Below are 19,889 nucleotides of genomic sequence, written 5' to 3' on the forward strand. Positions count from 1 at the left end.
AAGAAATGGGCCCTCCAATTTTTTTTAAGATAAATACCACATTTACATGAAAATTGTGAACTCCCTTCCCAGTAAGATAATAATTGCACCCATTAATTGAATTTGTATTTTATTAATCATTAGAGAGACATAAATTGTTAAAGGGTAACACATATGTGCGAATCATTTTTTTCAATATGCAGACAATATTTAGTTTGAATATAGATTCAATGATCCCTAGTAGAAACTCTGTGGCTCCCAAGAGCTGCTCACAGCATCGTAGCAAGCAGGGAACCTGTGTAACTGCAACATATAAATCTTCTTTCTTCTCCTACATGAAACTAACTCCCAAGTTTTCTTTATTCTATCCTGCAATCTCTCTGTTCTTTTATTATAATCACAGTTTCCTGAAAAAAAAATATATGAAGATATTAGAACAAAAGAATACTAAAATAATTTATAAAATCTGGTAAAGTGGTTGTCAAAGTTAGGATGTAACTGAGAGAATCAGGTTACGATTTAGGAAGGAACTTAAGTTTTGTTTTGTTTTGTTTTTTCAGAAAGACTTTACTAGCTCGAACCTACCAACTGTGTTGTACGTGGCTCTTTAAGTAGTTAATCAAATATTTAGGGGCAGTAAATGCAAGAAACATAAATTTGTCTGACCAAATGGTAGAACTCTAAAATGTATTTCATTTCATTGAGTTTTTAATCAGGATAAATTCAAGTGTAATGCAAGTGTTAGCTGCACCTTTTGCCTTTTTATATGTATTAATGCTTTGCTCTGCACAGAAACCCTATAGGGTATGTTTCTACAATATTAAAAATAGAGGCTGAAGAGATTAAGTAATTTGCTTAAGGTCACATGGCTGGTAAATTATGGGACCTGCATTCAAACTAGGCAACATGGCCCCAAATCTCTGGGTCACCTACTCCCTACATTACCCTGCCCCTTGCTAAGATATTTTCTTTCATTTATTTACTGTCTCTTCTTGCGTTCACAGGAGACACTGAATATATATATATGCTAAAAAATAATTTTATGCAAATGAAATAATAAAGAGGGAAAAATAGTTCCTTGATGTGATAAAGATAATTGATGATTATGCTATAAAAGTGAATATAATAATATATTTACCATATCACTGTTGCTTTACCTCAAAACAAGAAAGGGAAAAAAATGTAAAATTGCCCTAAATCTCTAACGATTAACAAATAAAGTGGAAAGGACACTAAAAAAAAATCATATCTTAGTAAGTCCTTCATAAATTGTCCGAGGCTTCTGGGTTTATAACTCCATAAAGCCTTTGTGTATAACTGCTTAAGTACAAGCCTCCTTCTTGGTATGCAGAAATGCACCTTATAATTTATTATTTGCCGTAACAGATATTTATGTTATAATTTAGACGAAGAGGTAATTTTATAGTTGAAGAGACTTTATTCAACAGACACTTTTAATAGAGAGGAAAGAGAGGCCCAAAGTGGCAGTGACTCACACAGTCGTATAACTGGCTGATGTCACCAGTGACAAGTCTGTTTGTCCTTCCACCTCGCGCTGTGTCATTTCATGTGTATAAGTCACTCTTCCAAACTAACGTCACCTGCTGGTCGTAAGTGTCCACTGAGACCTTCTTTGTTCCTGAAGAAATGCCAGGAGAGCCAGCAGTGAAGACCTAGGATTTCTGAGCACAGGGAAAAGCTGGGGGCACCACTGGAGAGAGGAGGGGACCACACTCTATTGTCGCAGAGAAGGGACAGAGCAGCGCAGTCCCCCTCAGGATGGAGAAGCCCTCACATCCATCCCTTTGCGGAGACAAGCCCCAGAGACTTGCCTGTAGAGTCTGCTGGTGCCAACAAGAACTTTCGCAGCCTCTTGTTTCCCTGGAAGAGTCAGAGCAGAGAGGGGTGAGAGGGATCTCGGAGGGCTGACGAAGCCCAGGAGTTTGTCAGATCGCTCCTTCCCCCTCTCTCACCCCTATAACTATGAAATAGAACCTCTGCCTTTTTATACCTCAAGGAACTGAAATTCCTCAGTCCTGGTACGGAGTACAGAAAGTCTACGTATGAGCGAATCCGCAGTCTTAAGCATCATTATTCTGGAATATGATTTTTAAAGAATCACATTTCTGTGAAAAAACACCTGCATTGCCCCATGATTTCAAACCTGGCACCTAGGTGTGTGGAGGAAATTTGTCCTGGGAACCTCCATTCGTTTGTTGGCCCAAACCCCTCCGACTCTCAGGTCCATTTTGCACATATTGTTGTTTGCTGTTTAAGAGATTCACCAGTGCAATGCTGCCTTCCTGCTCTCCCCAGGGAGGCCAGGTGGCTGAGACACCTGTCTAGGCTGAGCCTGCCAGGCCTGGCGCTCCCTCTCCACCTCACAGATGGCTGGTAACCGGAGGAGATCCCTCTTTCGAGAGAGCTTTTTGCCCCTTATCTGCATAGTTTCCTCGTTCTGCAAGAGGAGATTTTCTTCTAACTTATCCCCCAAATTCATTCCACCGAGGAACCAGACGCTTTCTCAAAACATTTACACTTGGTACAGTCTTTCGTTAGCTTTAATTGTGAAGGTACTTTAAACGCCGAATCTCTTTTTTCGAGCACTGCCACTAGCTCTGATGTTTTCATTGAAAATAGGATTTCCCTGTTTTCTTCTCCCAAAGGAGTCTGCTTTTAAGTATCTAAAAACACCAGACGCTTTCAGGCCGTGTGGTAAATAGCCTCCGTTTCACCTGACAATCTTGACATTCCCATTCTATTTGAACATCCTTTCTCTTTCTTCCATGGAGCATTTTTTTCTTCCCTTGTTGTGCTGGATTATCTGATTCCTCTTAAAACCTGTTCCACCAGGAAAAGAGTTCGGATGATTCCAGGCACGGAGAGAGGCGTCACCTGACGCTGATTTCTCTTAACATTGTAGAGAACCAGTATGCACAGTGTTAATTACAGAGCACCCTTTTTATATGTCACCTTAGCAGAACCTTAGGGTTGTTTCATGTATGTATAGCTTAATGACCAAAATAAAGTCTAAGTTCCTCTAGGAAAAACATATTTTTAAGTTTGGCTTAGTTCCTACTGAAACAGTTGCTTAATAAATGTTTACTGAGGCAAGTAACTCATTGGCTACTAGGTTACTTACACATTTTATACAGGAGAGTATGAAATTTTCAGATTAATTCCTAAGAAATCCTTAGGACTACATCATCGCATAATCATGGTTGTTTTCTTTAAATTGAGGGGAAAAAATTAACTGCATTTAAATTTGGTTGGCAATGAACCAAAGTGACCTTTGCTATGTCAAAGGGCAGGGGTCACCATTAATGGAAAAATGTGTTGATATGACACTGATAATCAAAAAGTTTTGGTACCTTGTCTTTCAATGAAGGCTTTGTTTTGATGGGAATATAGAAAGTGATATTATGTGGTATTTATTTATTTTTATTATATTGGTATATAAATATATTTTAATTTTATACATAAATTTGTATTATACTATATTACATATTTTTATATTTTAATATATTTTTAACGTGTGAAGGAAAATTGAAAATTTCCACTTAAACTTTGCCAATTCTTTGCTACTTCTTTGCTGACAAAGAAGATATAGGATATATAGTGAACAAAAATTATAATGCTAGCAATTACTAACAAGGTACTATGAGAAAGGACCTTCTCACTATTTATAATTCCCTGGTTTATGCATTGCCATCACATGAAAATGTAAGATGTGGCTCGGTATTCATTATTAGCTGTGAAATAGGGGATAAGCATCCACAAATGATAGCTGAAAATTGACAATTACTTTATTTCAAGATAAAATCAGTATAAAGTTTCTAAAAGCCTAAGGGGTGACAGATATAGCAGGTGGCATTGCCTGAAGACAGTACGAAATAGTAGAAATAATACATTGTAAACTACTGAAATATAAAATTATCTACTTTACTTTCAATTCCATAGAGCAGTTGATCTAGTTTATGAAATTATTACCTAATAGTGGAACTTTGAAGGTTTGTAAGACCATTTAGTAGTTAGCATTTTAATTATACTGCAGTTACATATTTCTAAAGAAACAATTCTTCTGCTTCCTGAAAGAACTTAAAACTTTCTATTGAAATTGTATTTATGGTTAAAACTGGCAAAATAAATATTTTCTCAGGTAGTTCAAAGGGAAATTTTAGCACTGTCTCTGCTAGAAGTGTATTCTACATACTGAAGTTGTAAAATCGGAAAAAGGAGTTCCTGCTATGGTGCAGTGGTTAAGGATCCAGCGTTATCACTGCTGTGGCTCAGATCATAACTGTGGCTCAGATTGCATCCCTGGTCTGGGAACTTCCATATGCCAAGAGAACATCCAAAAAGAAAAAAAAAAGAAAAGAAAAGAAAAAAATTAACTTTTTACTAATGAGTGCTATGATCTTTTGGACTACCTTAAACTCATACATTTTCTAAGCTATAAGCTAGGGCTTCTATTACATTAGAACATTTTTTGAAGTTCTTCCCAAGTCTCAAGTACTAGAATTCTAAGTTACTGTCATTTAGTGTTTGTGCTGATCTTGAAGCAGGATCAATCTTCTTCAGCAGTGTATTTTCAGTGGACTTCAGACATAGACTAAGAGATAGCTGAAGAAGCAGCTGCTCATTATGAGGATGGGTGATAGTCTAATGCTTAGAGATTATCCTGAATTACCTAGAAATGTAATTACAAGTGTGTCCCAGAAGATTGGAAGTTGATGACTTGATCATTTGAAAACTAGAGAAGATATGACACTTGGTTTCTAGCCATAAACTAAATTCCAAAGTTCTTATGATTTTCATAATTAAAATGTTTTTTTTTAAATTCCAATAATGCTTCATCTGCTCATAGTATAGGAAACTGATGCTATGGGATCCCTTGTTGGCTCTCAGTTTGAGTGTCTCAGTTTGAGTGGAATCAGGACAAAATGTCATCTATTTTTCTTACAACAGCCCAAGTGCAGCACTAACTCCAGTCTTGCATCTGGTTTGGTACAAGCAAAGCCGTGAAGCACAGGTCTTCTTGTTAAATTTATTTTTAATCACTTTGGAGATAAAGAGAGGGAAAATGCTACATCACTGTATTTTGTGAAAAGAAAATGCTTCAGAATGAACCATTATTCCTCAGCGGTTTAGTATGAGATCAAATCAGACCTAGAAGAAATTTAAAGATCATAACAGTAAAAGCATAACTGATGGCTATTTGTATCCTGATCAATAAAATCTTCAACAGTGATAGTTAGAGGGAATAATTCTTTCTCACCACATCAGGAAAGAACGTTTCTATTTATAGAACTTTTTAAACTGAGTAAATCTATTTTTATTTTTCAATTATAAGTCATTTTAAAACATTGGAAACATCCTTTAAAGCTTTAACTCTAATATGGAAACATTTTATATGTGTGTTTGTGTATATATATGACAGGATGAAGGCTTGTTACTAAAAAAAGGAATGACAAAGGAATGACATAATTGTCTGTTTCCTCATCCTGGGTACACAGAGGCAAAACCTCTGTGCATCTAGTCGCTTCCACCCCTTTAATATCATACCCTGTCAAAGGCAGAAAGCAGGTGGAGTGAGAGTGTGTGGCTTTGCACGGAGCCACCTTCCCATGGCCAGATGTGTGACGGCTAAGGGTTTCTTCTCTGGAGTCAAGGGTGTCTGGATTCAAGTTCCAGCTGTATTACTTCCCAGTGTATAATGTGGGCAAGCTGCTTGCCATTTTTTGAGCCTCAGTGTCCTCACTTGTAAAACAGGACTCCTAAGAGCATGAGCATTGCAGAGACTTGTTAGCATTGAGATCATCCACAGAAAGTACTCAGATGTTACCTGGCACATAGTCACGCCCAGCATATTTTGTGTGTTCTTGCCAAAAGAGGGAGTACTCTCTGTTGAACAATCTGAGGAATTAATAATGGAGACATCGATGACTGCCAATGGATTAAGGTTTTACTCAGGGAAATCAGTGGCCAAATGTGTAGAAAGAAGGCAAGGAGGAAAAGCCTTACAGTGCATCTCAGTCTTCCCACAGAAGTAGCTAGAAATTTGCCCTCTTAGGAGTTTGCCTCAAGTCACTGCATGGGTTGAACTCACTGATCTCACGTGATGCCTTCAAGAGGGTCGATGATGTTGGGAAACATAAAAATGGAGGCTTGTGGTTCAGTGCAACTGGTGTCGTCTTCTCCTCCTCTGCCCCACTCATTTCCCCATCATTTTCCTCCAATAGAATTTCCATCTGGTCATTTCCATGGCTCCCCACTGGCTCATGGATAAAGGCTCAAGGCCCTGGCTTGGTGTTTAAGGTCCTTTACAATCTGACCTCCAGATTTACCAGATAACGTCCACCATGTCCTGCTGTAGCACCCAGCAAGCTAGCTAAATCGAACTGTTTGCAGTCCCTTCAAATACTTCTCACTTCCCCACTTTAGACCTTTGCTCATGCTCTTTCCTCTTCCCCTGTGGACATTGCTACTTACTCTTCAAGCTCCAACTCCTAAGTCAACTCTCTCGTGAAGTATTCCTTGCTCATGCCAGCGGGGTGGTCATCTTTTATTTTATAAGCCCTTGCCCCAATTTTTTTCCCATAGCTTTCAAATTTTTAGCTAAAATCACAATAAGAAATACATTTTTCATTGAACACATTTCCTTCAACCACACACACACACACACACACACACACACACACTCACTCCTAAACAAAACCTTCATGCAACATTACATACTCTCATTATTTGCAGTATAATTCTAATATTGCCTCTATTCGCTTTCATTTGGCAAAAACTCTGACTGCAATCCATTGAATAGATTTAAGTTACTCTTTAATTGAATCATAACCTGAGTCTGAAAAACAATGGTCTATGCAACTCACATAGACTATTCTGTATTATTTATTATGTAGAGACATTATGTTCCCTACCAGATTAAAAGCTACTCAAGGGTGATACTGTGTGGTGGAGCATAGTCTTTTACAGTATCTAATCATGCTTTTCACATTGTTACCCAATTGTAAGTGTTTGTGGAAGCAAAAAAGAAAAAAAAAAGAAAAAGAAAAAGAAAGAAAAAGAAAAAGAAAGGAAGGAAAAAAGAAAGGGACAGAGGAAAGAAATACAACAAAAATCTCTGGAGTTCTCATGATACTCAGAATTTAAGGTTGTTGTTATTTAGCAAGTTAATAGATAAGAGATCATTTAAGTTATCTGGAGTTCCCATCGTGGCTCAGTGGTTAACGAATCTGACTAGGAACCATGAAGTTGCGGGTTCGATTCCTGCCCTTGCTCAGTGGGTTAAGGATCTGGCGTTGCTGTGAGCTGTGGTGTAGGTTGCAGGCTCGGATCCTGCGTGGCTGTGGCTGTGGCTGTGGCTGGCGGCTACAGCTCCGATTAGACCCCTAACCTGGGAACCTCCATGTGCCACAGGTGTGGCCCAAGAAAGGGCCAAAAAAAAAAAAAAAAAAGATCATTTAAGCTATTTACAGGTGCAATTTCCAGCCCAAGAGGTATATGCTTCTTTGGATAACTTCTTCAACTTCATTTTAAACTTAGAAGTTAGTGTTACTTGGTGGACTTTAGGTAACAAGAAAGACAGTAAGAACAAAATGATTAATAGGGAAAATATAACTTCAAACATGCTGTGTTTCCTTTCCCTGCTGAATACTGTGGAGGAAGAGGGGAGGGAGAAACGCCAAGGGTGTGAAGTGTATCTCCAGAGGTGAGGAGAGCTTTTGACTTGATTTCCGCAAAGCCATTTCTGTCATTCCCCTATGTGCAGACCCCACAGTATGTGCTGAATGCATCAAGCAATTTCTGTGTACTGTCTGGGAACAAAGTCAGCCCTAAGGGCTGACACTTTCAAGCAGCTCAGATGCTTGAACATAAAACATGTCTGTTTCATGATATCTGAAATACTCCTTTTCACTGACTTGCAAGATTACTGTTTTTTCTCAGATTCAGAGAAAATTTGGGGATGAAACTTTAAATTTGAGAAGTCATAGTAATGATATAGTTACTACAATGAAGTACTGAATTATTACTCCAAGTCCATCCTTTCCTCACCTGCTGTAGGGACTCTATATACAGTGACCCTTGAACAACATGAGTTTGAATTGCGTGGGTCCACTTGTATGTGGATTATTTTCAATAGCAAACACTACAGTGCTACACAGTCTGAAGTTGGCTGAATCTCTGGATGTGGAGAAACCCTGGATAGAAAGGTTATGAGTTAAACTCAACTATAAGTTAATACCTTCCATACAATTGAAAATCTGAGTAAGTGCCGCTAAGCCCCAAGTTGTTCAAGGGTCAGCTGTTCTGTGTACAGACCAAGTAACAATATAAAAATAGGCTTTTCACGAACAGGAGTACTTTTTCCATATCTTTTGCAGACATTTGTTTGCTGTCTTTTGTCTTCTTTTTTTTTTTTTTTTTTTTTTTTTTTTTTTTTTTGGTCTTTTTAGGGCCACACCTGAAGCATATGGACATTCCCAAGCTAGGGGTCAAATTAAAGCTGTAGCTGCTGGCCTACACCATAGCCATGGCAACACCAGATCCAGATCCGAGCTGCATCTGTGACCTATACCACAGCTCATGGCAATGCCGGATTCTTAACCGACTGAGCGAGGCCAGGGATGGAACCTGCATCCTCCTGGATGCTAGTCAGATTCATTTCCGCTGAGCTATGACGGGAACCCCATGTTTGCTGGTTTCTGATCTTCATAACAGTGAGTGTACATAGACAAGTACAACAAATAAGAATTAAGATTATATAAATGTCAATAAATTACAGTAATATTATGTGAAACATATATTTCCATGGGTCACTAAGAATTAAGTCCTAAAGACTTCATTCTGAAAAAATAATATTTAAAGTAACATATTTAAAAACAATAAGAATACTTAAAAATTCCTATAAGAAATTGACTTTTATTGCTCAGTTATTGAAAAATAAATATATACTATAACAATGTATTGCCTTCACTTCTTGCCTTTGATTATTACAGCTGAGAGAAATAAATCATCTGAAAAGACAGATTTATGGTAGCTCTGTCACCAAAAATTTTAGATATGTTGCAATTGTTGAATTTCTTTAAATTCCTCCCCCTGCTGCAGGTGTATACATACAGTTTACTTTGTTTGTTTAAATATACTGCTAGTCTGTTCATTAGCAAAATAAATGTAAATTTTAATGTAAGTTCTTTAACACAATTTACTTTTTTTTAGCAGACCAAAGTACAAACACTACTGCATCATCATTATCAGCTTCTACAACAAATACAGCTATAGATGTATCATCATCTATAACTTCTGCAACAAATACACCTGTATCAACACCAAACCCAACATCATTACCAGATGCCGTTGGGAAATCAACAACTGGAACATTTCCTAAAGGTAGGGTTAACTCTTCATAAAGTTATTCTAACAAATAAAACTGGTAGCACTGTATCATTTAATCATAGAAAAATAATTAGGGATCTTATATCTATGTTATCAAGATCTATGTTATTTCAGTCTTTTGAAACTCATGTGCTATTCTGGGGTTGAATACAGAACCCTGAGCTCACGGTGGGCTTCTTTGATGATATCACTTTGGATCGCTTCCTGTTTGAGAATGATACTACTCTGAATGTTATATATACAAAGTTTATTTTTAGAGAAGAAAAAAATATCACTCCTCAGCCATAAAAATTTCTTCCTAAATATTCCAGTTCTCTACTTAAGCAGCAGAGCTAACAAAGTGAAACTGTATTAATAACAGACTGATTTTATTAGTTACATTGGGCTGATTTAATTTGTAAATTTCACTGGCAGTGTCATCATTATTGTTACTGACTAAGTGACAACTGTATCATGTTTTATGGTTCTTGGTATTAAAAGGGATTACCTTACCATTCATGGAGGAGAGGAAAGAAAAGTCTTTGTTGATTGCCTATGAAAAGAAATATGGTTAGTATGCTAAAATCACAGAAATATCTGAAAATTATATGCCCTAGTGAACTGAAATTTCCACTGCTGTATTTCTTGCCTCTCTATTCCTAACTTTCATTCTAAGACATGCAAAAGACAGATAAGGTCTTGTTCACTGAACTTAAATGAGATGATGATTCTTAGGGAAAATGGATATTGCAAATATAATCTGTTATTCTTAAATGAGTAATTCTAATGTGAAGCCAAACCAATTCTCAGAATTTCTCTATCAGACCAGGAGAAGCATTATATGATGAGGGCAGTACAGGGGAGTTTATTCTCAGAATGTGGTACAAATTTCATTGCCAACCAAGGCAACTCCAAATGACACAATCAGGAAGCCAGGGCCCATGAAGCCTTCAGCCAACACCCTGCACACTTTATATTTTTTCTCACTCTAAACTGCCTCAGTCTTATGCTCCCTGAGTTCAAGCAGTGGTGTTCCAGTACTTTTACAAAGTATAACCTTTTGCTGCTTCTCTCTCTCTTTCTCTATCATCTCACTCTTTGTTCCTAGCTGAGTCCTTGGCATAAAATTGCACTAATTTGGCAAAAACATATGACATGTGCAATCAGTCATATCCTCCCCAAAGTACCAAAGCTGAGAAGACAGGGGCTGATGTTGCATGAGCACCCCAAAGGCTGAAGTTCCACAGTTTTTTGTTAACATGTTGTCTCAGTGGAAAGATCCTTAGCCCCACCTAGGATGATCTATGATGCATATCATTGTCCAAATAATAACACAGGTCCTAACCACTGTGTTGAGTTCTCATGAAAGGGCAGAGCTGGAGCGTTTGGTGAAAGAATCCAGAATTGTCATTTGTGATAGCAGGAATGCATCTTAGCTTTCTAACTTGGAAAGGAAACTCTATACCTGCTCATGCAGAGCATAATGCTTCCTTTGTTGGCTTCTTTTAAAATATAACCCCATATGGGGGTAGAAAACTTTTAGCAAGTCTCACATGCTCTCCACATTATAACTCATGGAACCTGTCTATTACAGCCACTTTCCATTGTTTTGGTGACCTGTATACCCTAATAAGTGGTGAAGACAGAGGAGTGAGCAGTAGACAGTTTTCAGTTGAGGAAAATCTTCTCAAAGTGGTCTTCAGGTCACTTTTATAGGTAGCTGCTCTGCACACAGTTTAATTTTGGTGTACCTGTGGGCAGAGGTAAGCTCAGAATCCTCCTACTCCAACATCTTGCCCATACCTCAGAATGTATTATCATTTTTAAAGATGATTTTTTAATTATTATTTAAAAATGGAAAAAAATGGAGTTTCAGTGTGGTTAAAGGATATAACCAAAAAAGCACAGAAGTCATAATAATAATAATTTGGATTTTGAAAATCGGTCCTTTAATTTCAAATTTGTTCCTCTCCCTTGAACTCATTTATAATCAACTATTACTTAGTGGATAGGTATTATTATTTTCATCTCAATTTTCACACTTGGCTATTCAATTAGTGAGCCCCTCAGGTATTAATAAAGCTTATATAGCATTTTTTTTCTTTCTACACAAAATAGTCACAGAATTGTGTAACTTTCTGGCTCCAAGAAAGACTGTTAAAATAGATTTTAAGGAAACAGAAAATCAACTTCTATTTGCTAGTGAAGTCTCTAAGAAAAAACGGAAGGATTAAAAAAGGAGTCTCAACTTACTTCTCTGAGGTCACCAAATACCCCAAACCACTTGATTTGGGGGGGGGATATATAATTCAAAAAGCTACTCTGAGTACAGATATAAATTTATTCCTGACCTGGGACAAGTCCCAAGTTCCTCTATGAACTTATCTTGGCGAACTGGGTTAGAGAATCGCTAGATATGGAGACACAAAAACACCCTCCTGGGCCAGGCCTAAGTGGCAGGGAGCTCTAGGTGGTCTGCCCTGCCCTACTTTTCCGGAGTTTTACCCAAGTCCTAGATGGTCTTAACAGGCATTAGAAGATTGCTAAATACAAACTTCCAAAGGGACTTATAATGCTGACCTTAATCCACCCTCTAAATGACATGGAAACGGAAAGGGAAATATACAATTTACATAGAAACTGTCTCCTCTTCGTGTCTCCCACTGAAAATGCTAGTCCTACTTTACCTACGTTCCTTCACCACCACCATTCTGGTGACTCATTTTTCTGGGCGTGTAGGACTCACAGGTGAGGGAACCTGATGCAGAACCCAGAGCCCTTGCCTTCTTCAGAGGCCGTGGGGACCCTATTACTGGTTTCGTTGTCTGTGTTCCTCCTCCTTAGGAGTGAGTCCTGGAGGCATGCAGTTTTCTCTTCTCTTCTAATTGTTCAGATATCTGGCCTATATGCCTTCACATCTCTCCCCCCCCCACCCCCCACCCCCACCTTAAGCTTAGCACTTAAACTTATCACATTCTGGGGTATGGCGCTTCACCCCAAGAGAGGCGATGAGAAGATGCTGAGCAAAACCATAAGATGCTTTTTTCCAGTCTTTGCCATCCTTGTGTCACATACTTAAGGGTTCATACTGGTTGTCACTAGTATGAACACTTAGGCTCCTCACGATGGTTCTACAGCCTCTTTGAATATTACCTTAAAAGTCACTTAAATTTATCAAGACATTAGTTAAGTTGATCCCAGGCTACCTTCATTATCACGGGTACAGAATGTCTATGAAGCACTAGCCCGTAAAATGATCCCTGAAAATGGAGTTTTTTGGGCAATTGTTTTAGAAAATATTAATTTCCTAGGATTTAACAATGCCCAATAACATTATGAAAAATCTTAGCAATCCTAACACAGGACATGTCCAAAGACATCCATTTGACTTTAAAAAAATAAAATAAAAAAGTCTGGGAGTTCCCGTTGTGGCTCAGTGGTTGATGAATCCGACTAGGAACCATGAGGTTGTGGGTTCAATCCCTGGCCTCGCTCAGTGGGTTAAGGATCCGGCGCTGCCGTGAGCTGCGGTGTAGGTTGCAGATGTGGCTCGGATCCCGAGTTGCTGTGGCTGTGGTGTAGGCTGGTGGCTACAGCTCCGATTAGACCCCTAGCCTGGGAACCTCTATATGCCATGGGAGCTGCCCAAGAAATGGCAAAAAAAAAAAAAAAAAAAAAAAAAAAAAAAAGTCTATGTGTCTCCAATAATTTGACTATAGAAGTTTTTTTTTTTAAATAAACCAAATTATATACCATAGTACTAGTATTCTATAACATATATTTTAGTAAATGTTAATTTTACAAAAAGTCACTTATGCTATATTCTATTTCTGAAGACAAAGTGACCACACAGGAAACTTCTTCCATACATCTTAGATAAAACAATACTGTAAGTCAAATCATGTAATTTCAAAGGAATAAAGCTGCTTAATCCCCTTCCCTGCATAGTTTAAAGGTAGTTAAACTCTACCTTTCAAGTCCATCTATTGTAAACACAACTTAAACTTCACATATAATTAATGTCCACATTTGTTGCTTACTCCTCAAAATTGAACCTCTCAAAATGTACAAAATGAATCTGACATTGATAATACCAAAATAAAAAACAAAACAGCCCACATTCCTCACATTTATTCTGCTTCGTTCTAGCCACTGGTTCTCACTAAGGCACTGGCTGGAGTCTGGATCTCTTCTCTGCACTTGCACTCTGGTACCAATGAAACTTTCTCAAGCATCTCTTGTGTTAGAGTCTCCTTATTCCAAGTCACATAGAATTTTTAAATTCTTCATATTTTGTCTTTCATGCATTCCACCTATACCAACATTTTAAGACTTAAACATAAATTTTAAAAACACAAGTCCTAAAAGTAAAGGCAGTATTATCCTGATGTTGTAACTTAAATGAGTATTTCTCAAGCAAAATAATATTTGCCAAAGCTAACATGTATATTATTACCTAGAGTGAGAGCATGATTAACACCTGCAGACCAAAGCAAACAGTTAGTGTTATCTGGGAGAAAATGGCCAGACAGAAAAAATGAAAAAGAGCAAACCATGTAAGTTTAAAGAACAGCTTCAAGATTGGTTTCCTTTTCCTCTGAAGTGTCAATCACTTCTTGGCAGAAGTCCAGAATCTACTATGCATACACCCAAAGTGCAGGGGGGAACATCTTCCCAAGAAGATGTTAATACAAGACTATGATCCTCTCATTTTAATAAATGTCCATCACCTATTTTCTTTTCTTCTGAGATTAAGATTTCAAACATTTAGTGTAACAGAAAATTTTGAAAATTTATATGACTGGGACAGCGTTAGTCTCCATATTTTTCATTCTATTCATCTTTCTATTCTATTTTCATAGTCTACCATGTATATGTCTAAATATTTTGGTTACTGTCAAAGAATCCCCATCTCCTTCCATTGCCTAATTGACATTGTTTAACTGACAACAAGCCCTGAATTGAGTGTGGGCTCTATTCTACTCTCATTTGTGAAGTATAGTCCACATTAATAGTAGGCAACTCTCTAAGTAACATCTTTGGCATTGTATCCCGTTATTCCATTATTCTGTTCTTCTCTTTGTATTTTTGTAAACTGGAAGTTACCCACATCTTTCTTAGTCATATATTCTTTTTTATTATTTTTATTTATTCCATTATAGTTGATTTACAGTGCCCTGTCAATTTCTACTGTACAGCAAAGTGACCCTGTCATATGTGTGTGTGTGTGTGTGTATGTATACATATATATATATAAAATATTCTTTTACTCATATTATCCTCCATCATGTTCCATCACAAGTGACTGGATATAGTTCCCTGTGCTATACAGCATTGCTTATCCACTCCAAATGCAATCGTTTGCCTCTATTAACCCTAGACTCCCCGTCCATCCCACTCCCTCCCCCTCTCCCTTGGCAACCACAAGTCTGTGGTTCTCCAAGTCCATGAGTTTCTTTTATGTGGAAAGGTTCATTTATGCCATATATTAGATTCCAGATATCTATATGTTGCTGCAAATGGCATTATTTTGTTCTTTTTTATGGCTGAGTAGTATTTCATTGTGTATATATACCACATCTTCCTAATCCATTCATCTGTTTTTGGACATTTAGGTTGTTTCTGTGTCTTGGCTATTGTTAATAGTGCTTCAGTGAACATACAGGTGCACGTATCTTTCTCAAGGAAAGTTTTGTCCGGATGTATGTTCAATAATGGGATTGCTGGGTCATATGGTAGTTATATATTTAGTTTTCTGAGGTACCTCTATACTGTTTTCCATAGTGGTTGTGCCAATTTACATTCCCACCAACAGTGTAGGAGGGTATCCTTTTCTCCACATCCTCTCCAGCATTTGTTATTTGTTGACTTGTTAATGATGCCCATTCTGACTGGTGGGATGTGGTACCTCACAGTAGTTCTGATTTGCATTTCTGTAATAATTAGAGATGTTGAGCATTTTTTCATATGCTTGTTGCCCACCTGTTTATCTTCTTTGGAGAAATGTCTATTCAGGTCTTTTGCCCATTTTTTAATTAGGTTGTTGGTTTTTTAGCTGTTGAGTTGTATAAGTTGTTTGTAGATTTCAGAGATTAAGCCCTTGTCAGTTGCATCATTTGAAACTGTTTTCTCCCATTCCTTACTCATATATTCTTTTTTTCCATCACCAAAACTCTTGAGTTTGCTTTATATTAAGGAATTTTTTAGGCCATCAGGATAGCTTTTTCATGGTTTCTAATTTTAGCTCAGCAGAAGAATTCTCCGAAGATTTCTGAAGAACTCCTATTCTGATGTATTCCAGGCATATATTCTTGGAGTTCCAGTGAAAAGCAAAATCTTTATCCCAAATGTTTTTCCATCCTCAAGTGTTGAGTTTCTGTACCTTCCTCACTTCCATGCTATTACAATCATTAATGTCTGCTTTCCTACTACAATAAGACATTCCTTTACTTCCTCAGGTATTTCCCTCTCAATTTAATACTTAAAGATTCCGCTGAATTTTGTGCCCATTTTCACTCATTCTTTCTCATTTGTGGTGTTATTGTAGACTACATTCAAATTTATTCACTTTTTCTGGCCTACCAACTCCCAAAGGCTTTTTACCTGAAGACCTATTAACCCACTGTCTATGAGGTCTTCCTGAAGACTATCCATTTCTCTAGCATGGATCTATCAGTTGCACTAAGAATTTGCATTACACTGTAAATGCTTGTCACCACAGGATGAAAGCTGACTGGCACTTGTGGAAGGCATCAGCAATTCAGGTTTCCAAACCTCTTTGCGATAGATGTCTGGTAAACTGCTTTCCCTCCCATATCCAGCCAACATTGTATCTGTCAGACATTAAACATGCATTAACCAGCATGCCTGTCTTTTCTTTACTAACTCAATATTCCCCATGCTAGACTTTGAAAAGACTAAATGTCATAAACCATTTTTAATAATATTGTGCAAATATAGACTGTTTAAAGTGATCTTATTCCATTGTTATTTTTGAAACTCAGCTTATTTCTTTGTTGCTAAATTTCCTTTTTTCAAAAAAATGAACTAAATATACTTAAAAGTTTATTCTATCTACTTCCTGTTATTTTTCCTCCTGGCTATGCCACCTCCCTGAAAATTCCCTCCTAAATAGAATGGGAACCATGGTACCATCTTCAACTACTACTACTTCCTTACCAGCCCCTTTCTAGGGTAGCTAAGCCACTAAGTTTTGCATCAGAACGGTTTGGCTCTCTCCTGTTACCAGTTACGTGACTGTGGGAAAATCCTGTAACTTTTCTGAGTCATACATACAATTATAATCACAATTACTATGTATTTTATAGAATTACTATTATGATCAAATGAACCTATAGCAGACACATAGGAGAGTCTAATGTTCCTCCATTTTATAAAAGGTAGGTAACTGACTCACCAAAAGGCAGATATCAAAACACTGGCTTTTTATATCTTTTTGGGTTTTTCGGGGGATTTTTTAGGATTGCACCCACGGCATATGGATATTCCCAGGCTAGGGGTCCAATCAGAGCTACAGCCACCGCAACATCAGATCCAAGCCATGTCTGTGACCTATACCACAGCTTTACAGCAACACCAGATTCTTAACCCACTGAACAAGACCAGGGATCAAACCCACAACCACATGGTTCCTAGTTGGATTCGTTTCTGTGGTGCCACGATGGGAACTCCAATATATCTTGATCGGAAGACTTTAAGTAACTCATCTTCAAGTCGTAACTAACTATCTAGTGATTACTTATGCTCCTGATGACTACTTTCTTTCTACATGATTAGGAACTCCAGTCGAAGGTACCACGAAGACTGCGTCCTTCACTATAAATGCAACAGTGACAAGTATTTCACTTTCAGATGCTGTTTTAACATTGCAAAGTTCCCCATTCCAGAGTAAGTGTAAGAATTTCTGCTGAAATATTGAACTAATGTACTGGGTAGAACTAAACTTAGAATGTTCTGCAACCTATAGCTACCAAAGAACCATACCTCACTTATAGTCTCTCCTGGTCTCTACCAAATGCGGCAACTGTTTGACAATTTTGCTTTATAAAGTGGTAACTCTGTCCCTCCATAGTCACAAATGAGTGGATACCAAGGAGAATCAACTCAAGACTGGGCAGTAATCTATAGTATCGCTTGGCACAAAAAGGTGAATTTGGCCAAAAAATTAGACAAACCTTTATGAAACTGGAAAATTCTTAGAAAGAAACAGACCACTAAAATTTACTCAAAGAAGATAAAGAAGACTGAAAAATCCTAAACAATTTAAAGTTCTACATTAAAAATTTAACATGGGCCTATGAAGAAAACTCTGAGTAGGATGGCTTCAATTGTGAATTCTATAAAAATATTCTCAAAAATAACTATATTAATTCTTTTCAAACTCTTACAGGATGTAGAGGAAACATGACACAAATAATTATCTGAGGCAAGTATTACCCTAATACCAAATTCAGAAAAGAATGAAAGGGCAAATGAAGAAAACTACAGATCAAATTCTTCATGAACATAGATGCAAAGACCCTTAATAAAGCATTAGAAAATAAATCAGTAACTTATGAAAAGGGATATAAAACATAAACAAGTGGAATTTATCCAGGAATGCAAGGTTGGTTTAATGTCTAAAAAATCAGGTAATGTGATACACCATATTAGTAGAATCAGTAGATCTAGAAAAGACGTTTAACAAAATTGATCACCCACTCACACCTAAAACTCTTAATGAACTAAAAATAAATTGGAACTTCCTCAAACTGATAAAGGATATCTATGAAAAACCGCAAACATCATACTTAAGAGTGGAATACTTAATACTTTCTGCTTAAAATCTGGAACACAACAAAGATGTCCACTCTCACCAATTCTATTCAAAATTATAACCAGAATTTCTGAACAGTATAATACAGTAATAGATTGATAGAGATAGAGCTACTCATTCATCCAGATTAGAAAGGAAGTAATAAAAGTGTTTTTCTCAGCAGGCTATTTCATTATCTGTGTAGAAAACCCAAAGACTCCACAGTAAAACTACTAGAACTAATAAAGTGTGTTCTCTATCATGGGATACCAGACATATAAAATTAAATCATATTTCTGTATGTTAGTAATGACAATCTAAAAATAAAATTAAGGAAATGAATCCATCCGTGATAATAAAATAGTTAAGGATAATTTAAAATAGAAATGCAAAATGTGTACACTGAACTAAAAAATACTTCCATGAGAAATTAAACAACTAACCAGAAATTTCTGAGTTGATGAACATGTGATATTTGAGGAGAGTGGTATACTAGCAGAGGGCATAGAAGCTCCATGATTTTTGTCCATACCTTGCCCTGTGCATCTCTTCCATCTGGCTGTTCCTGAATTATATCCTGGTATAATAAGCTAGTGATCTAATGAGATAACTGAGAGTGAATTAGCAAGAAAGATTTGTCCACATCAGTAGGACTAGTGGGTATCAGATGCAACAACTAGGCATGTCTGATTCCTTACCCTGTGTTTTCTTTATCCCATGCCGCCACCTCCCCAGGCTTTTTGTCTTAGGTCAGTTAGCCAAATAGGCTAGTCAGTGGTAACTAGTATATCATCAAAGGGGCTGTGTGGGACCCTAAGAAGAAAACCAAAGCAGAGATGAGCCCCTTCTAATAGCTGGACATTCGCAGTGTAGAGTCTGGCATCAGAGTACATCTGGGAGATGCAATGAGTGTGAGCCAGCAGGCCAGACACAGCAGAGCAGGGAGGGGAGGGCAATCTGTGCACTTTTAATGTAATGCACACACAATTTAAATAATATATTTATTTTAGCATTATGTGAAAAGACTGTTAGTTTTAGTGATTCAGACAAGCCCACTAAGGATCAAAATAGAAAAATTTTCATTAGTACAATTACATCTGGTACTTGAGCAAAGAAATCAGATTTTAAAACCTTACTGCCAGTGGGAAAGTGCTAATGAAATGCGAAAAAGGCATCGTTTTGATTCTGCCTGTAGTCACACAAAGCCATTTCAAGGGTTCATGGGAAAGAAGGAACCATGTGTAGGGAGGAGAATGTAGAATGTGGGTGCTGTTGCCACCAGATGTTTAAAAATTTTAAGAGGCTAGTGATACATGGTTTGGACATTTGCTTCCTTAAGTTTTATACTGTAACAATCTACCATCCATTTTCATAACAAATATATTTGTTTCCAAGTATATAACCATCAACAATGCCAGAAATAGAAAAAAATAAAAGCAAACAGAAACACTCTACCTAATTATATATATAAAATCAGCAATTCCCATTGTGGCACAGTGGAAATGAACCCAACTGGTAACCATGAGGATGCGGGTTCCATCCCTGGCCTCGCTCAGTGGGTTAAGGATCCGGCGTTGCCGTGAGCTGTTGTGTAGGTTGCAGGCATGGCTCGGATTCCATGTTGCTGTGGTTGCAGCTGTAGCTCCGATTTGACCACTAGCCTGGGAACTTCCATATCTTGCGGGTGTGGCCTTAAAAAAAGAAAAAA

The 19,889-nt window shown here is 37.4% G+C and overlaps 1 protein-coding gene and 1 long non-coding RNA gene across 9 annotated transcripts in view; one reads left to right on the forward strand and one right to left on the reverse strand.

Moving 5' to 3' along the window:
• The window catches only part of EMCN (endomucin), an 82,834-nt gene that overhangs the window by 20,894 nt on the left and 42,051 nt on the right, over positions 1 to 19,889 (forward strand). For 2 of the 6 annotated variants that reach the window (XM_084973322.1, XM_084973323.1), the window contains exons 2-3: positions 9,211 to 9,381; positions 17,164 to 17,274. In XM_084973322.1, coding sequence (XP_084829448.1) covers positions 9,211 to 9,381; positions 17,164 to 17,274 — 282 coding nt within the window. The remainder of the gene's footprint in view (positions 1 to 9,210; positions 9,382 to 17,163; positions 17,275 to 19,889) is intronic. The other 4 variants (XM_084973324.1, XM_084973325.1, XM_084973326.1 and 1 more) reach the window with 3 other exon arrangements.
• LOC146401031 (uncharacterized) overlaps positions 1 to 19,889 on the reverse strand; it is a 244,697-nt gene that overhangs the window by 2,749 nt on the left and 222,059 nt on the right. For 2 of the 3 annotated variants that reach the window (XR_014813324.1, XR_014813323.1), the window contains one exon: positions 1,476 to 1,860. The exons of the other annotated variant lie outside the window; for it this stretch is intronic. This is a non-coding gene — a long non-coding RNA (uncharacterized LOC146401031). The remainder of the gene's footprint in view (positions 1 to 1,475; positions 1,861 to 19,889) is intronic. 3 annotated transcript variants of the gene reach the window in all.

This window comes from Sus scrofa, chromosome 8 (assembly GCF_054392235.1).
Source record: "Sus scrofa isolate SSC_HxYL_T2T_F1_AM1 chromosome 8, Sscrofa_HxYL_maternal_Yorkshire_Landrace_v2.0, whole genome shotgun sequence".
NCBI classification, from domain to species: Eukaryota; Metazoa; Chordata; class Mammalia; order Artiodactyla; family Suidae; genus Sus; species Sus scrofa.